At 50.6% G+C, this 22,344-nt stretch overlaps 1 protein-coding gene across 7 annotated transcripts in view; it reads right to left on the bottom strand.

Moving 5' to 3' along the window:
* stox1 (storkhead box 1) overlaps window positions 1-20,090 on the bottom strand; it is a 39,388-nt gene extending 19,298 nt beyond the window's left edge. For all 7 annotated transcript variants that reach the window (XM_080205364.1, XM_080205365.1, XM_080205363.1 and 4 more), the window contains exon 1: window positions 19,796-20,090. In XM_080205364.1, coding sequence (XP_080061490.1) covers window positions 19,796-20,087 — 292 coding nt within the window. In that variant the 5' untranslated portion in view covers window positions 20,088-20,090. The remainder of the gene's footprint in view (window positions 1-19,795) is intronic.
* Between the last annotated feature and the right edge of the window lie 2,254 nt (window positions 20,091-22,344).

Below are 22,344 nucleotides of genomic sequence, written 5' to 3'. Positions count from 1 at the left end.
AGCAGCGTAACATTAGCCGTTTCTCAATCTTCCGGCACTTCCCCGGAATCCAGCGAGGTTTGGAAAATAATCACCAAGGCATCCACTATCACCTCCGCCATTTCCTTCAGAACCCTTGGATGCATTCCATCCGGTCCTGGGGACTTGTCCACCATCAGTCCCTCTAGTCTGTCGAGCACTGCCTCTCTAGCAACAATGATCTCATTCAGGCCCTCAACTCCTACCATCTTTCCATCGTTAACACCCGGCAAACTATTCGCGTCCTCCTCCGTGAAGACCGAAATAAAAAACTTATTCAAGGCCTCAGTCATTTCCTCATCCCCCACTACTAAATCCCCCCTCTCATCCTCTAACGGTCCAACATTCACCCTAGCCAGCCTTCTCCTTTTTATATATTTATAAAAACTCTTACTATCCTTTTTTATATTTAGCACTAGCCTAGATTCATAGTTTATCCTTCCTTTCTTTATCAACTTCTTTGCCATTCTTTGTTGATACTTAAACCTCTCCCAATCCTCTTCTCGCCCACTACTCTTAGCCACCCTAAACGCATCAGCTTTTAATTTAATACTCTCCTTTACCTCCTTCGTTATCCATGGCTGATTATCTCTCCTCCTACGATTCTTTCTTACCATCGGAATAAATTTCTGCTGAGCACTAAGAAAGATCTCCTTAAAGATCCTCCACTGTCCCTCAGCAGACCTACCTCCCAATCTGCTCCCCCAGTCTACATTCGCCAGTTCCTCTCTCATCTTATCGTACTCCCCTCTGTTCAAACAGAGGACACAGGTCCGGGACCCTACTTTCTCCTCCTCCATCTGCATCAGAAACTCCACCATACAATGATCACTCTTCCCAAGAGGATCCCTCACAACAAGGTCCCTAATTCTACCTGCCTCATTACATAACACGAGATCTAAGATAGCTCGCTCCCTTGTCGGCTCCAACACACACTGTTCAAGGAAACTTTCCTGGCAGCATTCCAAGAACTCATCCTCGAGCCCACCACGTCCAACATGGGTCGACCAATCAATATGTAGATTGAAATCCCCCATAATTATCGCCGTTCCATTCCTGCACGCAGCATTTATTTGCGCGTTTATAGCCCGCCCCTTAGGGACCTGTACACTTGTACACCAAGTTCTCTCACTTCATCTACCCCTCTTAGTGTGTTCCCATTTTTGTATATTCCCTAGAACTGTTTGACCTCCCTAACCGCATCACCTCACCCATCTCTATTTTAAAATTCATCTGCCGTTTTACCAACCGCTCCATGAACCCATCAATATCACTAAGTACATTATAGCTGTCCTCTACACGATCCACTACTTGGACAATCTTTGGGTTGTCTGCAAATTTCCCAATGGTGCTCACCGCATTCGCATCCAATCATTAATATGTATCACAAACAGCAAGGGTCCCAACATCAATCCCTGTGGAACAACTAGAAACATAGAAAAACTACGGCACAATACAGACCCTTCGGCCCACAAAGTTGTGCCGAACATGTCCCTACCTTAGAGATTACTAAGTTTACCCTCTATCTTACTAAGTTCCATGTACTTATCTAAAAGTTTTTTAAAAGACCCTATCGAATCTGCCCACACCACTGCCGGCAGCCCATTCCATGCACCCACCACCCTCTGAGTGAAAAACTTACCCCTGACATCTCCTCTGTACCTACTCCCCAGCACCCTAAACCTGTGTCCTCTTGTGGCAACCATTTCAGCCCTGGGAAAAAGCCTCTGAGAATCCACTCGATCAATACCTCTCAACATCTTCTACACCTCTATGCAGTCACCCCTCATCCTTCGTCTCTCCAAGGAAAAAAGGCCAAGCTCCCTCAACCTATCCTCATAAGGCATGCTCCCCAATCCAGGCAACATCCTTGTAAGTCTCCTCTGTACCCTTTCTATGGCTTCCACATCCTTCCTGTAATGAGGCGATCAGAATTAAGTACAGTATTCCAAGTGGGGTCTGACCACGGTCCTATTTAGCTACAACATTATCTCTTGACTCCTAAATTCAATTTCTCAATTGATGAAGGCCAGTACACCATACGCCTTCTTAACCACAGCTTCAACCTGTGTAGCTGCTTTGAGTGTCCTATGAACTCGGACCCCAAGATCCTTCTGATCTTCCACATTGCCAAGAGTCCTACCATTAACATTATATTCTGTCATCCTATTTGACCTGCCAAAATGAATCACCACACACTTATCTGGGTTGAACTCCATCTGCCACTTCTCCACTCAGTCTTGCATCCTATCAATGTCCCGTTGCAACTTCTGACATCCCTCCACATTATCCACAACACCTCCAACCTTTGTGTCATCAGCAAACTTACCAACCCACCCCTCCACTTCCTCATCCAGGTCATTTATAAAAATCACAAACAGCAAGGGTCCCAGAACAGATCCCTGGGGCACTCCACTGGTGACCGACCTCCATGCAGAAAATGACCCATCTACAACCACTCTTTGCCTTCTGCAGGCAAGCCAGTTCTGAATCCACAAAGCAATGTCCCCTTGGATCCCATGCCCCCTCACTTTCTCAATAAGCCTTGCATGGGGCACCTTATCAAATGCCTTGCTGAAGTCTATATATACTACATCTACTGCTCTTCCTTCATCAATTAGTCACATCTTCAAAAAATTTAATCAGGCTCGTAAGGCATGATCTGCCTTTGATAAAGCCATGCTGACTATTCTTAATCATATTATTCCTCTCCAAATGTCCGTAACTCCTGCCTCTCAGGATCTTATCCATCAACTTACCAACCACTGAGATTAGACTCACTGGTCTATAATTTCCAGGGTTATCTCTACTCCCTTTCTTGAATAAAGGAACAATATCTGCAATCCTCCAGAACCACTCCTGTCTCCATTGATGATGCAAAGATCATCGCCAGAGGCTCAGCAATCTCCTCCCTCGCCTCCCACAGTAGCCTGGGGTACATCCCATCTGATCCTGGCGACTTATCTAACTTGATGCTTTTCAAAAGCTCCAACACATCCTTTTTCTTAATATCGATATGCTCAAGCTTTTCAGCCCGCTGCAAGTCTGCACTACAAGATCCTTTTCCATTGTGAATACTGAAGTAAAGTATTCATTAAGTACCTCTGCTATTTCTATCGGTTCCATACAAACTTTCCCACTGTCACACTTGATACGTCCTATTCCTTCACGACTTATCTTCTTGCTCTTCACATACTTGTGGAATGTCTTGGGATTTTCCTTAATTCTGCCTGCCAAGACCTTCTCATGGCCCCTTCTGGCCCTCCTAATTTCCTTCTTAAGAACCTTCCTATTAGCCGTATACTCTTCTAGATCTCTAACATTACCTAGCTCTCTGAACCTATTGTAAGCTTTTCTTTTCTTCTGACTAGATTTATTACAGCCTTTGTACACCATGGTTCCTTTAGCCTACCATAACTTCCCTGTCTCATTGGAACTTTGCTGTGCAGAACTCCAGACAGATATTCCCTGAAAATTTGCCACAATTCTTCCATACATTTCCCTGAGAAAACCTCAGTGTGCTCACCAATAGCACATTCACTCTACTGCTAGCTCCCTTGATGCCTAAGGCTGACACTCTCACCTCGCCTCTTGAGTTCAGTTTATTTGTTCATGTTTTGATCAAGGCTGAGTGGCTCTTGGCAGACACAAACAGACATTGCTGTGTTTCTACTGTAAACACCGATATCAACGCCTTCCATTATTTTACTGATTGAAATATACTGATGGTGCAATTGAAGTGCAGTTGTTTATATCAAAAATTAATAACTCATAAGCCTGGTAATGTAGTTATGCAGAGTCTGGTCTTGCTGAGGGGCGGGATGTGAAGTTTGTAGCAGGCTCTGTAAAGACTGATTCTGACTAAGGTAGTATGATAGCGAGGTCCCTTTAAGGGGTGATTGTTTGTGGTTCAAGTGGCCCTCCCAGGACCTATCAGAATGGAACATGTGAACCTTGACCATGTGGACCCAAGTAGATGGAACCCATCTATAGTATATATAGATATAATTATTGCTGTTGTTTCATAAACCGCTATTGTGATTTAAAGCTTCCTCATCATATTACTTGGCACTACAGTATTGGTGACAAAAATAAATTGGCCTACAAAAAGCCAAAATTTGGATGGGGAACTCCTGAAAACCTGCAAAAGTAAAAAGTCATCTGTACCAACCATGGTCAAATAGCTATGCCATTATGGGGTAAAATTGATCTGTTTGATCTGGTTGTTGAAAATTGGGGCCAGTACGTCAAAAGTCTTCAATACCTTGTTGCTGCCAAAGAAATAACTTCTATGAAAAAGCAGATCAGTTTACTCAGTTTGCGGCCCACAAATGTATAAACTCAGAAGAAAGGTATTATCTCCGGAGGCTCCACATAGTAAACACTTTGACCAGTAAGTGGCACTAATGAAGGACCAGGACAATCCCCGACACTGTATTATTACGCAGCAGTATGAGTCCCATCCAGCCATTAGGGACCCCGGGGAGATAGTTTCTGCTTTTGTTGCTAAATGGCTGAACATGGTGAATGCAGCCTGTCTCTCATTGGAAATTTGATAACGTAAGGACATAAGAAATAGGAGCAGGAGTAGGCCATCTAGCCCTTCGAGCCTGCCCCGCCATTCAATAAGGTCATGGCTGATCTGAAGTGGCTCAGTTCCACGTTCCCGCTTTCTCCCCATAACCCTTAATTCCGTTATTGATCAGAAATCTATCTACCCTTGACTTAAATATATTCAGTGAGGTAGCCTCCACCACTTCAAGGGGCAGAGAATTCCAGAGATTCACCACCCTCTGAGTGAAGAAGTTCATCCTCAGCCCCGTTCTAAACTGCCCCCCTCTTATTTTGAGGCTGTGCCCTCTAGTCCTGGTTTCCTTTCTAAGTGGAAAGAATCTCTCTACCTCTACCCTATCCATCCCTTTCATTATCTTATATGTCTCTATAGGATCCCCCCTCAGCCTTCTAAACTCCAATGAGTACAGACCTAGTCTATTCAATCTCTCATCAGAACATAAGAACATAAGAAATAGGAGCAGGAGTAGGCCATCTAGCCCTTCGAGCCTGCCCCGCCATTCAATAAGATCATGGCTGATCTGTCGTGGCTCAGTTCCACTTTCCCGCCCTCTCCCCATAACCCTTAATCCCCTCTCTTATCAAAAACCCATCAACCCGCGTCTTAAAAATATTTAGCGAGGCAGCCTCCACCACTTCAACGGGCAGAGAATTCCAGAGATTCACCACCCTTTGAGTGAAGAAGTTCCTCCTCAACTCCGTTCTAAACCGCCCCCCCTTTATCTTGAGGCTGTGCCCCCTAGTCCTACTGTCTTTTTTGAGCAGGAAGAGTCTCTCCACCTCTATCCTATCCATCACATTCATCTATCCTATCCATCCCATCCCACTCTCCTCATAGGCTAACCCCCTCACCTCCAGAATCAGCCTGGTGAACCTTCTCTGTACTCCCACCAAGGCCAATATATCCTTACGCAAATAAGGGGACCAAAACTGCACACAGTACTCCAGCTGCGGCCTCACCAGTGCCCTGTACAGTTGCTGCAAGACCTCCCTGCTTTTATATTCTATCCCCCTCGCTATAAAGGCCAACATTCCATTCACCTTCTTGATCACCTGCTGCACCTGCAGACTGGGTTTTTGCAATGATCATCAGCCATGATCATAATGAAAGGTGGAGCAGGCTCAAAGGGCTGAATGGCCTACTCCTGCTCCTATTCTCTATGTTTCTAAGTGATGAGTTCCATGAGCTTTTAGTCTGTGGTATCAATAATTTGAATATTCAGAAGTAATTGCTGGCAGAAACCAAAATATCCCTAGACAGGTTTATTGAATTGACTCAAGCGACTGAAAGCACTGGACAAAGTGTGTTTGAACTGTAAAGCCTGCAAAATGAAATCAATCAAATATGGTGGGAAACAGCTGCCACTGGAAATACCAGCAGTGAGGGCACAGCGGAGCCTGAGAAAAGGAAGTGAAATAGTCAGCCATAAGGGTTTGACGCATATTATCATTGTGGCTGAGACTATCCCCAAGGTGGATGCAAATGGAAAGAGTTCATTTGTTTTAGGTGCAATAGGAAAGGCCATACCCAAGCAAGTGCAGTCAAACAGACTGCACCTAGTTTCCAAGAAACAAAACGAGGACTCCAGTGAATAGACTTGAAGATCTGGAAGAAAAGTTCGAAGTTTATAAGCTCACCATTGTAAAGCTAAATAAAACAGCCTCCATGAAAATTGTCATTCTGGTTAACGGGTATCTACTAATTATGGAAGTCGATACAGATGCTTTGGCCATAGTAAAGTTTATTTATTAGTCACAAGTAGGCTAATATTAACCCTGCAACAAAGTTACTGTGAAAATCCAATAGGAGAACAAACATACAGGTATTTAGAGGGAGGTTTGCAGCCATTGAGCTTAGTAGTACAACAGCTAAGTTAGCAACCTATATGAGGGAGGCCCTGTAAATAGTGGATATGGCGTCAATACCGGTATCTTTATCTGCACCAGTCTGTCCAGCTACCCTTGATGGTAATGAAAGGACAGAAGTCCAGCCTAATGGGGCAAGACAGACTGAAACAAATCAGGTTGAAATGATTAGGAATATTCACGCAGAAGTCTGCACAAGAAGTCTTTCAGGGAGAGTTGGGATGCATGTGAGGAGTTAAGGCCAAAATTAATACTAACAATTTTTCATGCCTAGCCTGTTCCTGATGAACTGCATCAAAAAGCTGAGATGAATTAAAGCAATTAGAAGACCTTGGGATAATTAAACTGCACAGTGAGGATTTGTAGCAATTATAAGCTGACAGTAAACAGGGCTGCCCAGATTGACAGGTATCCAATCCCAAGCATACAAGAACTTTAAATTGGCAGGAGGTCTCAAGAACACAAAATTGGACTTAGGTCTTCCGTAACAACAGCTTGAGCTTGAAGACTCAAGGAAATTTGTCACCATTAATACACACAAGGGCTTATTCCAATACACGAGGTTACCTTTTGACATTTCATCTGCATACGCTTTCAAATGAAAAGTCTCCTGCAAGAGAGTCCAAGAGTTATTATGTATCTGGACGATGACTTCATAACAGGTGTGTCACCTGAAGAACATCGGGCCAAATTGGAGGAGGTCCTCAGGAGATTCAGGGAAGCTGATGTACACCTGAAAAGGGAAAAGTGTACTTTCCAGATCAATGAGGTCAATGCAGAAGGCTTGCAGCCACTAGAAGATAAGGTAAAGCAGATAAAAGGCATATCTGCACCAAGGAATGTAACCAAGCTGAAGTCCCTTTTAGGGATGGTCAGCTATTATGGCCACCTTTCGCCATGCCATGCAATTGCAGAAGATGCAACACCTGCCCCTTTACCTCTTCGATCCTTAAGGTTCAAAACACTCATTCCAGTTTAAGCAGTGTTTCACTTGTCCTCTTTCAATTTGGTCTATTGCATTCTCTGCTCCCAATATGGTCGCCTCTGTATCGGAGAGACCAAGCGTAGACTGGGTGATCGCTTTGCTGAGCATCTTCGGTCTGTGCGCAATCAAGACCCTGATCCTCCAATTGCTTGCTATTTTAACACACGATCCTAGTCCCATGCCCACATGTTTGTCCTTGGCTTCCTGCAATGTTCCAGTGAAGCTCAACGCAAACTGGAGGAACAGTATTCATCTTCTGGCTCTGCACTTCACAGCCTTCTGATCTCCACATCGAATTCAACAACTTCAGATGATTAGCTCTACCCATCCTTCACCCCTTTGCTTACATTTTATTCAACTGTTTTCTATCTTCTCTTTCTTTGCTTTTTTCTTCCCCTTTTTTAACCCCCTTTTATCTTCTCTTCCCCTTTTCTCAATTTTACCTCTCTCCCACTCATTCTGCTCCCCCCCCGCAACATCTTCATCTGTCACAGCTTACCCTGATTTCAGCTTCTCTGCTGTTTGGCCATTCACGACCTTCTATTCTCCCTATAGACTGTCATTAGCAGTCTTTCCCCTTGTTTCGGTGGCTATGACTCATCTTTTGTTCCCTCACCGTACTGTATAAATATCTCCCACTTTCTATATATTTTAGCTTTGACAAGGGGTCAGAGTCATAGAGGTTTATTGCATGGAAACAGGGTCCTTTGGACCAACTTGTTTATGCTGCCCCTTTGTTTAACACCTAAGCCGTGCCAATTACCTGCGTTTGGCCCATATCCCTCTATACCCATCTTATCCATATAACTGTCTAAATGCTTTTTTAAAAACAAAATTGTACCCACCTCTACTACTACCTCTGGCAGTTTGTTCCAGACACTCAACACCCTGTCCGTGTCAAAATTGCCTCTCTGGACACTTTTGCATCTCTCCCCTCTCATCTTAAACGTATGTATTCTAGTTTTAGACTACCCTATCTTTGGGAAAAGATATTGACTATCGAGCTGATCTATGCCATCTAAACTCAAAACATCAGCTTTTTTCTCTCCTTACAGATGCTGCCAGACCTGCTGAGATTTTCCAGCATTTTCTCTTTTGCCAAACTTTTTGTCCTCACATCAACTTTTGAAGAAATATCAACGCTGGCAATGATTTGATTTATTGTTACGCGTATTGGTATACAATGAAAAATATTGTTTCTTGTGTGCTATACAGACAAAAGAGGGAAGGAAAGGAGAGAGTGTAGAAAATAGTGTTACAGTCAGAGCTAGGATGCAGAGAAAGCTCAGTTTAATATTTGGTAGGCCCATTCAAAAGAATACAGCAGAGAAGAAGCTGTTCTGAGTCAGTTGGTACATGATCTCAGACTTTTGTATCTTTTTCCTAACGGAAATAGGTGGAAGAAAGTTTGTCTGGGGTGCATGGAGTTATTGATTATGCTGGCTACTTTCCCAAGTCAGCGGGAAGTGTTGACAGAGTCAATGGATGGGAAGCTGGTTTGAGTGATGGACTGGGCTACGATCACAACTCTTTGTAGTTTCTTGCAGTCTTGATCAGAGCAGGAGCCATACAAGCTGTGACACATCTAAAAAGGATGCTTTCTAAGGTGCATCTGTAAAAATTGGAGAGAGTCATAATGGACATGCCAAATTTCCTTAACCTTCTGAGAAGGTAGAGGCATAGTCGGGCTTTCTTAACGATAGTGTCAGCGTGAAAGGACCAGGACAGTTTGCTGGTGATCTGGACACCAAGAAACCTAAAGCTCTTAATCATTTCCACTTCATCCCCATTGAAATAGCATGTTCTCCACCAAATTTCCTGAAGTTGATGCCTATTTCCTTCATTTTATTGACATTGAGGGAGAGATTGTTGTTGCAATATTTCTCTATCTCTTTCCAGTACTCTGTCTCATCATTGTTTGAGATCCGACCCACTATGATGGTGTCATCAGAAAAATTGAAAATGGAGTCGGAAGGGAATTTGGCTACACTGTCATTGATGTTTTAGTGTATACAATAGGAAGATTGTCAAAAGAAAGCCTTTGATCAAGTGAAGCAGATCCTATAATCATCTACCTTCCTCGTCCATTTCAACCCAGGCAAGCAAATAAGTGACACGTGATGCAACACCTTATGGTGCTTTCCCGTAAGATGGAAGATGTTGCTTGTGTTTTCAGGACCTTGTTGGATGCCAAAAGAATATACTCTCAGATTGATAAAGAGTGTCTCGCAGTCATATAGGCTTTAAGATGTTCCACTAATATGTTTATGGCTGCCACTTCACCATTATCTTGGACCATAAGCCATTACTAGGGCTGTTCTGCAAGGATAAGCTGATTGCATCGGCCAGAATAGAAAGATGGCCTTACTTTTAGCTGCCAATGTCATACTTTTCAACACGGACCAGGGACGCAGATCTCCAATGTCTCTAAATTGGCTTCCATGGATGGTATCATTGCCTCCCATTCCATAGGAGATTGTCCAAGTTTTCAACTTCTGGACACTCTGGCCATTTTGTCAGCCTACATCAAGACATGGACTGAGAGGGATCTGGTTTTATCAAAGGTTAAAAGAATAGTTTAATCAGCTGGCATTTTGACAAATCCAAACAAGTCTGGCCCTATTTGTAGCAAAGGAATGGAATCAATTGGGAAGTTCAGGTGCTTTGGTGGTGAGCCTAGCAAAAGAACTACCCCCCAGGGGTGTCAGCCACTCCTCCAGGAGTTACACAGTGCACGTTCTGGGAAGACCAAGTTGAAGATGTTGGCCACCAACTACACTTGGTGACCACGAATTGAACAAGAAGATAGAGTGTGGTAATGTGAGCATTGCCAAACATAGCAAATCTTTCCACTGCAGCAAACTTACACCCCTGGGAATGGCTTATCCACACATAGACAAGGCTCCACATTGATTTTGTTGGCCCTTTTATGGGAATGATGTTTTTAATTGTAGTGGATGCCTACTCAAAATGGCTCAACATTCAACTCATGGTGTTCAACGACTTCATCAGCCACCATAGATGAGCTGCAACAAATTTTTGCAATACATGGCATACCAGTGGGGATCATTTCTGAAAATGGTACTATCTTCACAGCTAAAGAGACAACTCTCTGTCAAGAACAAAGGTATCCAACACATACAAATGGCCCTATACAACCCCACTTCCAATGGGTTGGCAGAGAGGGCAGTGCAAACTTTTAAAGCCTCAATCCGACACACACTGCTATTGGTTAGCCAATTCTCTGCCCTCACACAATATGACCTCTCCAGCTACTGCAGGGGTTACACCAGCCGAGTTGTCTATGGATCAGTGCCTCAGAAACCTTGACCTTGTTTTCCCAAGTTACACAGGGAGGATGAAGCCTAAGTAAGCCTCACAGAAGGAGAACCATGACTGAGTTAAGGGAGACAGGTCATTGGAAATGGGTGACTTAGTTTTTGTCCAAGGCACTTGGGTACCCAGGAAAATTATTGCAAGGACTGACCCAGTATTTTATGTCATTGATCTTTAGGGCTGCAAAATGTGGAAGCACATTGAGCATATAAGGTAGAAAGCGGCAGTCCCACTGCTAGGTATGTGGACTCAGTCGTAGTTTCAAGTGTTCCAGCAGCCAAGTCAATGCTAGCAGAACCCAGTGTTTTCCCAAGAATAATCTTGCCTGTTGGCAGAAGCATAAGAAGAGCATCAGCACTGGCTCATCTTCAGAATCTGTCAATGTGCCTACCACTGTTGTTCACTCTAGTACCTCAAACTTGGAGCAACCAGTTAGAGTTGAGGCTACTGCACTTTTGGGCCAATTGAAGGGGTACTTCACTCATATCTGCTTCATTAGAGAGGAAGACAGTTGAGAAATGTTCAGAAGAGTCTCATGCCAATTAAGGGATTGTGCTCATAACTCATGCTATCATCCTTATGAAAATCCATTCCTGATTGGAGCCATTTTTGGACTGGCCTCTAAAGACCCATTGTCCCTCTTTGAGGAAATTGTGAGGGGCAAAAGGAAACAGCGGTACTGGAACAAAAGCTTCAACACCTCATGGCCCAAAAACTTCTCAACCTTACAGTTGCCAGGCTCAGCCTTCGTACACCCTCCCATCAATATTGTCATAATATTAATGCAAATTGAAGCTCCTGTGTAATCCAAAGGAGTTAGTCTGACATGTCCTGCCCGAGTCTGGTATTGCCTGGTAGTGTTCAGTCAGATCCAAGCCATTGAGAAAGTCCAGTCATGCCTGTGGTATTTGTGGGAGACTAGGAGATAGGTGAGAGCTTTACTGGGTTTCTTGGATCACAGAATCTCTACAGGGTGGTGCAGACTCAATGAGTCAGTCTGCACCAACCCCCAGACAGAGCATCTTACCCAGACGCTCTCTCGCACCCTATCACTGTAATCCCACACATTTACCATGCCTAATTCCCCTAACCTACACAAGTTCGAACACTAAAGGGTGATTTGCCACAGCCAATCCATCTAACCCACACATCTTTGGACTGTGGGAGGAAACTGGGGTACCCACGAAACCCACAGAGACATGGGGAGGATGTACAAATTCCACACAGACAATCACCCAGGGCAGAGTTGAACCCAGGTCCCTGGTGGTGTGAGGCAGCCATGCTAACCACTTAATACCCTTCAGGCAGATGGGTACAAATGCACAATAGATGGAGCAGTCAATATTACATTTAGCCTGGCACTCAGGTCACTGAAGAGAGGAGAAGACCTTTGTTGCCAGGCTGGGTGAAGGGCAGAGCCTCACCCTGATGAAGAGGATTAAGACCCTAAAGTTGGGACTGACAGTCATTCAACTGACCAAGAGTGTATCAAAGGCACTTCTCATACCTACAATGAACAAGAGACAGTACCATCGATGTCTCCACTTGTTGAGGGAAGAGATGACTCACATCTGCCACATTCTCTGGGAGGGGCTGATACACAGATGTTGAGAGATCACACATTGCCAGTAACTCTCAAAAGTAACCACCACTCTTTTGCGAGTGGCTCATTCCAAGTCTCCACTGTGGAGCTTTATTGAATATCTCGAGCATCTGCTCGTAAGTGAACCCAAGGTGCCACTAGTGTTCTATTTAGCAAGGCATGCAATTACATCCCAATGTCTCTAGCTGATGCCAACTAAACTGCTAGAGCTGTGGCATTTGTAGTGATACCTGGATTCCCACAGGTGCAGGGTGCCATTCACTGCACACATGGCTTTAAAAACTTCCTGGCATCAGTCACTACAATTCATCAATAGGAAAACGTTCCATTATTTCAATTTTCAGGTAGTCTGAACCACAGAAGCAGATAATGTATGTGTGTGCAAGATACCTTGGAAGCTCCCATGAATGCTACATCCTGACTGACTTGCAGGTGCCACAGATCCTTTAGGCCTTCAGCACAGCCATTATTAGTTCCTCAGAGACAAAAGCTACCCACACCTGTTCAGTGGCCACAAAACCTTTCAGAGAAAGTAGAATGCTGCTCAGTCTGCATGGTCTTACAGGAGCATTCTACAATCAACACAACCCAGCCGCTTCAAAGTGTGGTAGTTTAGTGAGGAGGGGAAATTTTCAATATATTTTTAAAAATCTAGTATTGTTTAGGGGCAGCTGGGGCGAGAGTAAGGTTTTTCACGCCAGGTATGATTCAAGTGACCCACTAGGAAACTTTTATCAAACAACGTTTATTTTAATAGTTAAAATATAATAAAAAGAATTAGCATAACTTTTACAAATAAGATTCAAACATGATAGAGTATCAATAACAGCTGGCTATCCATGATGTTCCAAGTTAAACAACATCCCACAAACATACATCTCCCTTTCGAGACTTGGCACAAAAAAGCATCTATGCTTAAGTGATGCTGGGTTTTCAGCTTTTAAATACCTGCTGTGAATTAGTCCTTTGAATGTTAGATTAAATCTCTGAGGCTTCCCAGACTTGGAACTTTCCAAAAAGCCTCTGAAGAGAGAGAAAAAACACTGTCTTCTTGCACCAGTTGTTGGAACAGTAACTCAACTGAAATTAAAAACTCGCATACTATTGTGGGGGAAAAAAATTATCCCCACGCAGCACCTGACCTCTGAATCATGAGCCATCCAGTAATTCGAAAAGGATCATAAAACCCCAAAACACTGTACGATACCAGGTTAGAAAGAAACAAAGTCAATTATATTGCATCAGTAACAATAAGAGGACATTGGTTACAGGCAAAACCGTGCTGAAAACATCCAGGGTCAAAAAATCCCGCAAAGGAACAGGATTAAAATACAGTTTAAAGATACAGTTTCGTCACACAGGGTAGATTCAGAAAGAATGTTATGGGTGGTGGGGGAGTTCTGAAGGAGGGTAAACTTTTAAGACTGAGGTGAGGAGAAATTTCTTCACCCAGAGGGTGGTGAAATGTGTGGAATTCACAAGGTAGAGGACAAACATTCCTCCTTGGCATACCGCCCAGCCTTGCTCCCCTTTGCCTCCCTTTCCCTCTCAGTCCCGATCTCCACCAACCCATCTCCCGTCCCTCCCTCTCTCTCTCTGTCCCACCCTCTGTCTGCTCCTCTCTCTCTCTGTCCTGGCTTCCGCCGCCGCCGCCCCCGCTCCCCCCCCCCCCCCCCCCACCCCCTCTTGCTTCTCTTCCCTCCCTCTCTGTCCCAGTCTGTGCCTCACCCTCCCTCGCACTCTCCCTCCATCTGTGTCTCTGTCTCTCTCCCTGTCTGTCCCGGTCTCTGTGTCTTTCTCTCTCTCTGTCTGTCGCAGTTTCTGTGTATCTCTCTCCCTCCCAGCTACAGCCTCTCCCTCTCTGCCAGGGTCTCTCTCTCCCTCTCTCTCTGTCTGTCTCACTGTCAGCTCCCGTCCCTGTGTGGCTCGCTCGCTCTCTCTCGTTCACTGCTCAGGCGTCTCTCGCTCTCTCTCGTTCACTGCTCAGGTGTCTCTCGCTCTCTCTCGTTCACTGCTCAGGGGTCTCTCGCTCTCTCTCGCTCCCCCCCTGTCCCGGTCTCTCGCTCGCCCCCCCCCCCCCGTCCCGGTCTCTCGCTGCCCCCCCCGTCTCTCGCTTGCCCCCCGTCCCGGTCTCTCACTGCCCCCCCCCCCCGTCCCGGTCTCTTGCTGCCCCCCCCGTCCCGGTCTCTTGCTGCCCCCCCCCCCCCCGTCCCGGTCTCTCGCTCGCCCCCGTCCCGGTCTCTCGCTCGCCCCCCCACCCCGGTCTCTCGCTCCCCCCCCGTCCCGGTCTCTCGCTCGCCCCCCGTCCCGGTCTCTCGCTCGCTCCCCCGTCCCGGTCTCTCGCTCGCCCCCCCGTCCCGGTCTCTCGCTCGCCCCCCCGTCCCGGTCTCTCGCTCGCCCCCCCGTCCCGGTCTCTCGCTCCCCCCCCCGTCCCGGTCTCTCGCTCGCCCCCCGTCCCGGTCTCTCGCTCCCACCCCCGTCCCGGTCTCTCGCTCGCCCCCCCGTCCCGGTCTCTCGCTCCCCCCCCCCGTCCCGGTCTCTCGCTCGCCCCCCCGTCCCGGTCTCTCGCTCCCACCCCCGTCCCGGTCTCTCGCTCGCCCCCCCGTCCCGGTCTCTCGCTCCCCCCCCCCCGTCCCGGTCTCTCGCTCGCCCCCCCGTCCCGGTCTCTCACTCTCTCTCTGTCCCGGTCTCTCACTTGCTCTCTCTCTCTGTCCCGGTCTCTCACTCTCTCTCTGTCCCGGTCTCTCACTCTCTCTCTGTCCCGGTCTCTCTCTCTCTCTCTGTCCCGGTCTCTCACTCTCTCTCTGTCCCGGTCTCTCACTCTCTCTCTGTCCCGGTCTCTCACTCTCTCTCTGTCCCGGTCTCTCACTCTCTCTCTGTCCCGGTCTCTCACTCTCTCTCTGTCCCGGTCTCTCACTCTCTCTCTGTCCCGGTCTCTCACTCTCTCTCTGTCCCGGTCTCTCACTCTCTCTCTGTCCCGGTCTCTCACTCTCTCTCTGTCCCGGTCTCTCACTCTCTCTCTGTCCCGGTCTCTCACTCTCTCTCTGTCCCGGTCTCTCACTCTCTCTCTGTCCCGGTCTCTCACTCTCTCTCTGTCCCGGTCTCTCACTCTCTCTCTGTCCCGGTCTCTCACTCTCTCTCTGTCCCGGTCTCTCACTCTCTCTCTGTCCCGGTCTCTCTAGGAAATGTTAGGGATCTAGGGGAGTATACGGCTTATAGGAAGAAACTTAAGAAGGAAATTAGGAGAGCCAGAAGGGGTCATGAGAAGGCCTTGGCAGGTAAGATTAAGGAGAACCCTAAGGCGTTCATGTGAAGTGTAAAAGGATGAGGTGTGAAGGAACAGGACCTATAAAATGTGAAGGTGGGAAAGTTTGTACAGAACCGGTAGAAATAGCAGAGGTGCTCAATGAATACTTTGCCTTGGTATTCATGGTGGAAAAAGATCTGGGTGGTTGTACTGCAGGTTTGTGGCGGACTGAAAAGATTGAGTATGTGGACATTAAGAAAGAGGATGTGTTGGAAGTTTTGAATAGCATCAAGACAGATAAGTCGCCGGGACCAAATGGGATATATTCCAGGTTACTGTGGGAGGCCAGGGAAGAGATTGCAGAACCTCTGGCGATGATCTTCGCGTCGTCGATGGAGATGGGAGAGGTTCCGGAGGATTGCGAATGTGGTTCCTATATTCAAGAAAGGGAACAGGGGTAGCCTGGGAAATTATCGACTGGTGAGTCTAACCTCCGTGGTTGGTAAGTTGATGGAGAAGATTCTGAGGGACAGGATTTATGAACATTTAGAGAAGTTTAGTACGCTCAAAAGTAGTCAGCATGGCTTTGTCAAAGGCAGATCTTGCCTTACGAGCCTGGTTGAGTTCTTTGAAAATGTGACTGAACACATTGATGAAGGAAGAACGGTGGATGTGGTTTATATGGACTTCAGCTAGGCATTCAATAAGGTCCCCCATGCAAGACTTCTTCAGAAAGTGAGAGGGCATGGGATCTAAGGGGCTTTGGCTTTGTGGATCCAGAATTGGCTTGCCCGCAGAAGGCAGAGAGTGGTTGTGGATGGGTCTTTTTCTGCATGGAGGTCGGTCACCAGTGGAGTGCCCCAGGGATGTGTTCCAGGACCCTTGCTGTTTGTCATTTTCATAAATGACCTGGATGAGGAAGTGGAGGGATGGGTTGGTAAGTTTGCTGACGGCACGAAGGTTGGTGGTGTTGTGGATAGTCTGGAGGGATGTCAGAAGTTGCAGCGTGACATAGATAGGATGCAAGACTGGGCGGAGAAGTGGCAGATGGACTTCAACCCAGATAAATGTGTAGTGGTCCATTTTGGCAGGTGAAATGGGATGAAGGAGTACAATATCAAGGATAGGACTCTTAACAGTGTACAGGATCAGAAGGACCTTGAGGTCTGGGTCCATACGACTCTTAAATTGGTCTCGTAGGTGGAGGATGTGGTCAGGAAGGCGTGTGGTGTACCGGCCTTCATTAATCGAGGGATTGAGTTTAGGAGTCGGGAGGTAATGCTGCAACTTTATAAGACCCTTGTCAGACCCCACTTGGAGTACTGTGCGCAGTTCTGGTCGCCTCAATATAGGAAGGATGTGGAAGCTATTGAAAGGGTGCAGAGGAGATTTACAAGGATGTTGCCTGGATTGGGAGGCATGCCTTATGAAGATAGGTTGAGGGAGCTGGGACTCTTCTCCCTGGAGAGAGGAAGGTTGAGAGGCAACCTGATAGAGGTTTATAAAATGTTGAGAGGAATAGATAGGGTGGATTCTCGGAGGCTATTTCCCCGGGCTGAAATGGTCGCTACGAGAGGACACAGGTTTCAGGTGCTGGGAAGTAGGTACAGAGGAGATGTTAGGGGTAAGTTTTTCACTCAGAGGGTGGTGAGTGAGTGGAATCAGCTGCCGTCGGTGGTGGTAGGGGCGAACTTGCTGGGATCTTTTAAAAGACTTCTGGATGAGTATATGGGATCTAATGGCATTGGGAGTTACAGATAGTTCTATGGCCTGGTAGGTAAGGATATGATCGGCACAACTTGTGGACCGAAGGGCCTGTTTGTGCTGCAGTGCTCTATGTTCTCTCTCTCTCTGTCCCAGTCTCTCTCTCTCTCTCCCTGTCCCAGTCTCTCTCTCTCCCTGTCCCAGTCTTTGCGCCGCACTTGCGCAAAGATATTTTGGCCTTGGAGGGAGTGCAGAGGAGGTTTACTAGACTGATACCGGAGTTGAGGGGGTTGAGCTATGAGGAGAGGCTGAATAAACTAGGCTTGTACTCGTTAGAGTTTAGAAGAATGAGGGGAGATCTCATTGAGACGTATAAGATGATGAATGGGATGGATAGGATAGAGGTGGAGAGACTCTTCCTGCTCAAAAAAGACAGTAGGACTAGGGGGCACAGCCTCAAGATAAAGGGGGGGCGGTTTAGAACGGAGTTGAGGAGGAACTTCTTCACTCAAAGGGTGGTGAATCTCTGGAATTCTCTGCCCGTTGAAGTGGTGGAGGCTGCCTCGCTAAATATTTTTAAGACACAGGTTGATGGGTTTTTGATAAGAGAGGGGATTAAGGGTTATGGGGAGAGGGCGGGAAAGTGGAACTGAGCCACGACAGATCAGCCATGATCTTACTGAATGGCGGGGCAGGCTCGAAGGGCTAGATGGCCTACTCCTGCTCCTATTTCTTATGTTCTTATGTCTCTCTCTCTCTGTCCCAGTCCCTCTCTCTCTCTCTCTCTCTATCCCAGTCTCTCTCTCTCTCTCTGTCCCAGTCTCTCTCCCTGTCTCTCTGTCCCAGTCTCTCTCTCTCTCTCCCTGTCCCAGTCTCTCTCTCTCTCTGTCCCAGTCTCTCTCTCTCTCTCTGTCCCAGTCTCTCTCTCTCTGTCCCAGTCTCTCTCTCTCTCTCTGTCCCAGTCTCTCTCTCTCTCTGTCCCAGTCTCTCTCTCTCTCTGTCCCAGTCTCTCTCTCTCTCTCCCAGTCTCTCTCTCTCTCTCTCTCTCCCAGTCTCTCTCTCTCTCCCAGTCTCTCTCTCTATCCCAGTCTCTCTCTCTCTCTCTGTCCCAGTCTCTCTCTCTCTCTGTCCCAGTCTCTCTCTCTCTCTCTGTCCCAGTCTCTCTCTCTCTCTCTGTCCCAGTCTCTCTCTCTCTCTCTGTCCCAGTCTCTCTCCCTGTCTCTCTGTCCCAGTCTCTCTCTCTCTCTCCCTGTCCCAGTCTCTCTCTCTCTCTGTCCCAGTCTCTCTCTCTCTGTCCCAGTCTCTCTCTCTCTCTGTCCCAGTCTCTCTCTCTCTCTGTCCCAGTCTCTCTCTCTCTCTGTCCCAGTCTCTCTCTCTCTCTGTCCCAGTCTCTCTCTCTCTCTCCCAGTCTCTCTCTCTCTCTCCCAGTCTCTCTCTCTCTCTCTCTCTCCCAGTCTCTCTCTCTCTCCCAGTCTCTCTCTCTATCCCAGTCTCTCTCTCTCTCTCTGTCCCAGTCTCTCTCTCTCTCTGTCCCAGTCTCTCTCTCTCTCTCTGTCCCAGTCTCTCTCTCTCTCTCTGTCCCAGTCTCTCTCTCTCTCTGTCCCAGTCTCTCTCTCTCTCTCCCAGTCTCTCTCTCTCTCTCTCCCAGTCTCTCTCTCTCTGTCCCAGTCTCTCTCTCTCTCCCAGTCTCTCTCTCTATCCCAGTCTCTCTCTCTCTCTCTGTCCCAGTCTCTCTCTCTCTCTGTCCCAGTCTCTCTCTCTCTCTGTCCCAGTCTCTCTCTCTCTCTCTGTCCCAGTCTCTCTCTCTCTCTCTGTCCCAGTCTCTCTCTCTCTCTGTCCCAGTCTCTCTCCCTCTCTCTCTGTCCCAGTCTCTCTCCCTCTCTGTCCCAGTCTCTCCCTCTCTCTCTCTGTCCCAGTCTCTCTCCCTCTCTGTCCCAGTCTCTCTCTCTCTCTGTCCCCGTCTCTCTCTCTCTCTGTCCCCGTCTCTCTCTCTCTCTCTGTCCCCGTCTCTCTCTCTATCTCAGTCTCTCCCTTTCTCTCTCTCTGTCCCAGTCTCTCTCTCTCTGTCCCAGTCTCTCTCTCTGTCCCAGTCTCTCCCTCTCTCTCTGTCCCCGTCTCTCTCTCTATCTCAGTCTCTCCCTCTCTCACTCTCTGTCCCAGTCTCTCCCTCTCTCTCTGTCCCAGTCTCTCCCTCTCTCTCTGCCTCAGTCTCTCTCCCTCTCTCTCTGCCTCAGTCTCTCTCCCTCTCTGTCCCAGTCTCTCTCTCTCTCTGTCCCAGTCTCTCTCTCTCTCTGTCCCCGTCTCTCTCTCTCTCTGTCCCCGTCTCTCTCTCTCTCTGTCCCCGTCTCTCTCTCTATCTCAGTCTCTCCCTTTCTCTCTCTCTGTCCCAGTCTCTCTCTCTGTCCCAGTCTCTCTCTCTCTGTCCCAGTCTCTCTCTCTCTCTGTCCCAGTCTCTGTCACTCACCCATGGTTTTGATCCGGTATCCCCGGGGTGCTCTCAGTGTTCTCCGGATCCAGGCCTCCCTCACGATGTGAAGATGTGAGTCGCTGCCCGCCAGCAGCAGGATGGAGTTGTCGAGCCAGCCCAGGAGCTGGAGTCCGGACACGGCCTGAACCAGCCGGCTGTCCCACACACTCTGCCCGTTCTCCGCCTTCAGCTCGGCCAGCAGCTGCTGCCCGCTCAGCCTGGGCCCCGGCTTCGCCTCCCGCAGCCCCACAACCAGCGCCAGTGTACGGCACACCAGCTGGACCGACATGTCTGCGGCCCACCCTGCCCCGCTCCCTCACCCCCGGCCCCGCTCCCTCAACCCCTGCCCCCGGCCCCGCTCCCTCACCCCCGGCCCCGCTCCCTCAACCCCGGCCCCCTGCCCCGCTCCCTCACCCCCGGCCCCGCTCCCTCAACCCCTGCCCCCTGCCCCGCTCCCTCACCCCCTGCCCCGCTCCCTCAACCCCGGCCCCCGGCCCCGCTCCCTCACCCCCGGCCCCGCTCCCTCACCCCCGGCCCCGCTCCCTCACCCCCGGCCCCCGGCCCCGCTCCCTCACCCCCGGCCCCGCTCCCTCACCCCCGGCCCGCTCCCTCACCCCCGGCCCCGACCCCGCTCCCTCAACCCCTGCCCCGCTCCCTCACCCCCGGCCCCGCTCCCTCACCCCCGGCCCCCGGCCCCGCTCCCTCACCCCCGGCCCCGCTCCCTCACCCCCGGCCCCCGGCCCCGCTCCCTCACCCCCGGCCCCGCTCCCTCACCCCCGGCCCCCGGCCCCGCTCCCTCACCCCCTGCCCCGCTCCCTCACCCCCTGCCCCGCTCCCTCAACCCCTGCCCCGCTCCCTCACCCCCGGCCCCGCTCCCTCACCCCCGGCCCCCGGCCCCGCTCCCTCACCCCCGGCCCCGCTCCCTCACCCCCGGCCCCCGGCCCCGCTCCCTCACCCCCTGCCCCGCTCCCTCACCCCCTGCCCCGCTCCCTCACCCCCTGCCCCGCTCCCTCACCCCCGGCCCCGCTCCCTCAACCCCTGCCCCGCTCCCTCACCCCCTGCCCCGCTCCCTCAACCCCGGCCCCCGGCCCCGCTCCCTCGCCCCCGGCCCCGCTCCCTCACCCCCGGCCCCGCTCCCTCACCCCCGGCCCCCGGCCCCGCTCCCTCACCCCCGGCCCCGCTCCCTCACCCCCGGCCCCGCTCCCTCACCCCCGGCCCCGACCCCGCTCCCTCACCCCCGGCCCCGGCCCCGCTCCCTCACCCCCGGCCCCGCTCCCTCACCCCCGGCCCCCGGCCCCGCTCCCTCACCCCCGGCCCCCGGCCCCGCTCCCTCAACCCCTGCCCCGCTCCCTCACCCCCGGCCCCGCTCCCTCACCCCCGGCCCCGCTCCCTCACCCCCGGCCCCGACCCCGCTCCCTCAACCCCTGCCCCGCTCCCTCACCCCCGGCCCCGCTCCCTCACCCCCGGCCCCGCTCCCTCACCCCCGGCCCCCGGCCCCGCTCCCTCACCCCCGGCCCCCGGCCCCGCTCCCTCACCCCCGGCCCCGCTCCCTCACCCCCGGCCCCCGGCCCCGCTCCCTCACCCCCGGCCCCCTGCCCCGCTCCCTCACCCCCGGCCCCCTGCCCCGCTCCCTCACCCCCTGCCCCGCTCCCTCACCCCCTGCCCCGCTCCCTCACCCCCGGCCCCCTGCCCCGCTCCCTCACCCCCTGCCCCGCTCCCTCACCCCCGGCCCCCTGCCCCGCTTCCTCACCCCCTGCCCCGCTCCCTCACCCCCGGCCCCGCTCCCTCACCCCCGGCCCCCGGCCCCGCTCCCTCGCCCCCTCACCCCCGGCCCCCGGCCCCGCTCCCTCGCCCCCTGCCCCGCTCCCTCACCCCCGGCCCCCGGCCCCGCTCCCTCGCCCCCTGCCCCGCTCCCTCACCCCCGGCCCCCGGCCCCGCTCCCTCGCCCCCTGCCCCGCTTCCTCACCCCCGGCCCCCTGCCCCGCTTCCTCACCCCCGGCCCCCTGCCCCGCTTCCTCACCCCCGGCCCCGCTCCCTCACCCCCGGCCCCGCTCCCTCGCCCCCGGCCCCGCTCCCTCGCCCCCGGCCTTGGCGCCGCAACCTGGGTAGCGGGGGGCGAGGTGCTGGCAGCTCCATGGTAACAAGGGGCGGGGCTGGCAGCTCCATGGTAACAGGGGGCGGGGTGCTGGCAGCTCCATGGTAACAAGGGGCGGGGCTGGCAGCTCCATGGTAACAGGGGGCGGGGTGCTGGCAGCTCCATGGTAACAAGGGGCGGGGCTGGCAGCTCCATGGTAACTGGCTGTCTGGGACTCAGGGCCCCCAGACAACTGGGTTTTCTTCGAAGTATTTTTGAACTCGGATTTGAAATAGTGATTGCTCAGATGGTTTCAAATTGATTCCAGAGGTCATTGAAAATTCTCTGATAGAATAATTTAACAATATTTAACAGTAAATGCTGGAGAATCTAGAGAGAGGTGTGGATGACCATTCCTCAATGCTGCTGTTGGATGGTTTCCATTTATTCTCCAGGAGGCAGTAGCTGCTGG

Source organism: Carcharhinus amblyrhynchos, chromosome 17 (assembly GCF_965287045.1).
Source record: "Carcharhinus amblyrhynchos chromosome 17, sCarAmb.v2.hapA, whole genome shotgun sequence".
NCBI lineage: Eukaryota > Metazoa > Chordata > Chondrichthyes > Carcharhiniformes > Carcharhinidae > Carcharhinus > Carcharhinus amblyrhynchos.
The sequence above is the reverse complement of the archived record's forward strand: the minus strand, read 5'-3'. Positions and strand labels throughout refer to the sequence as shown.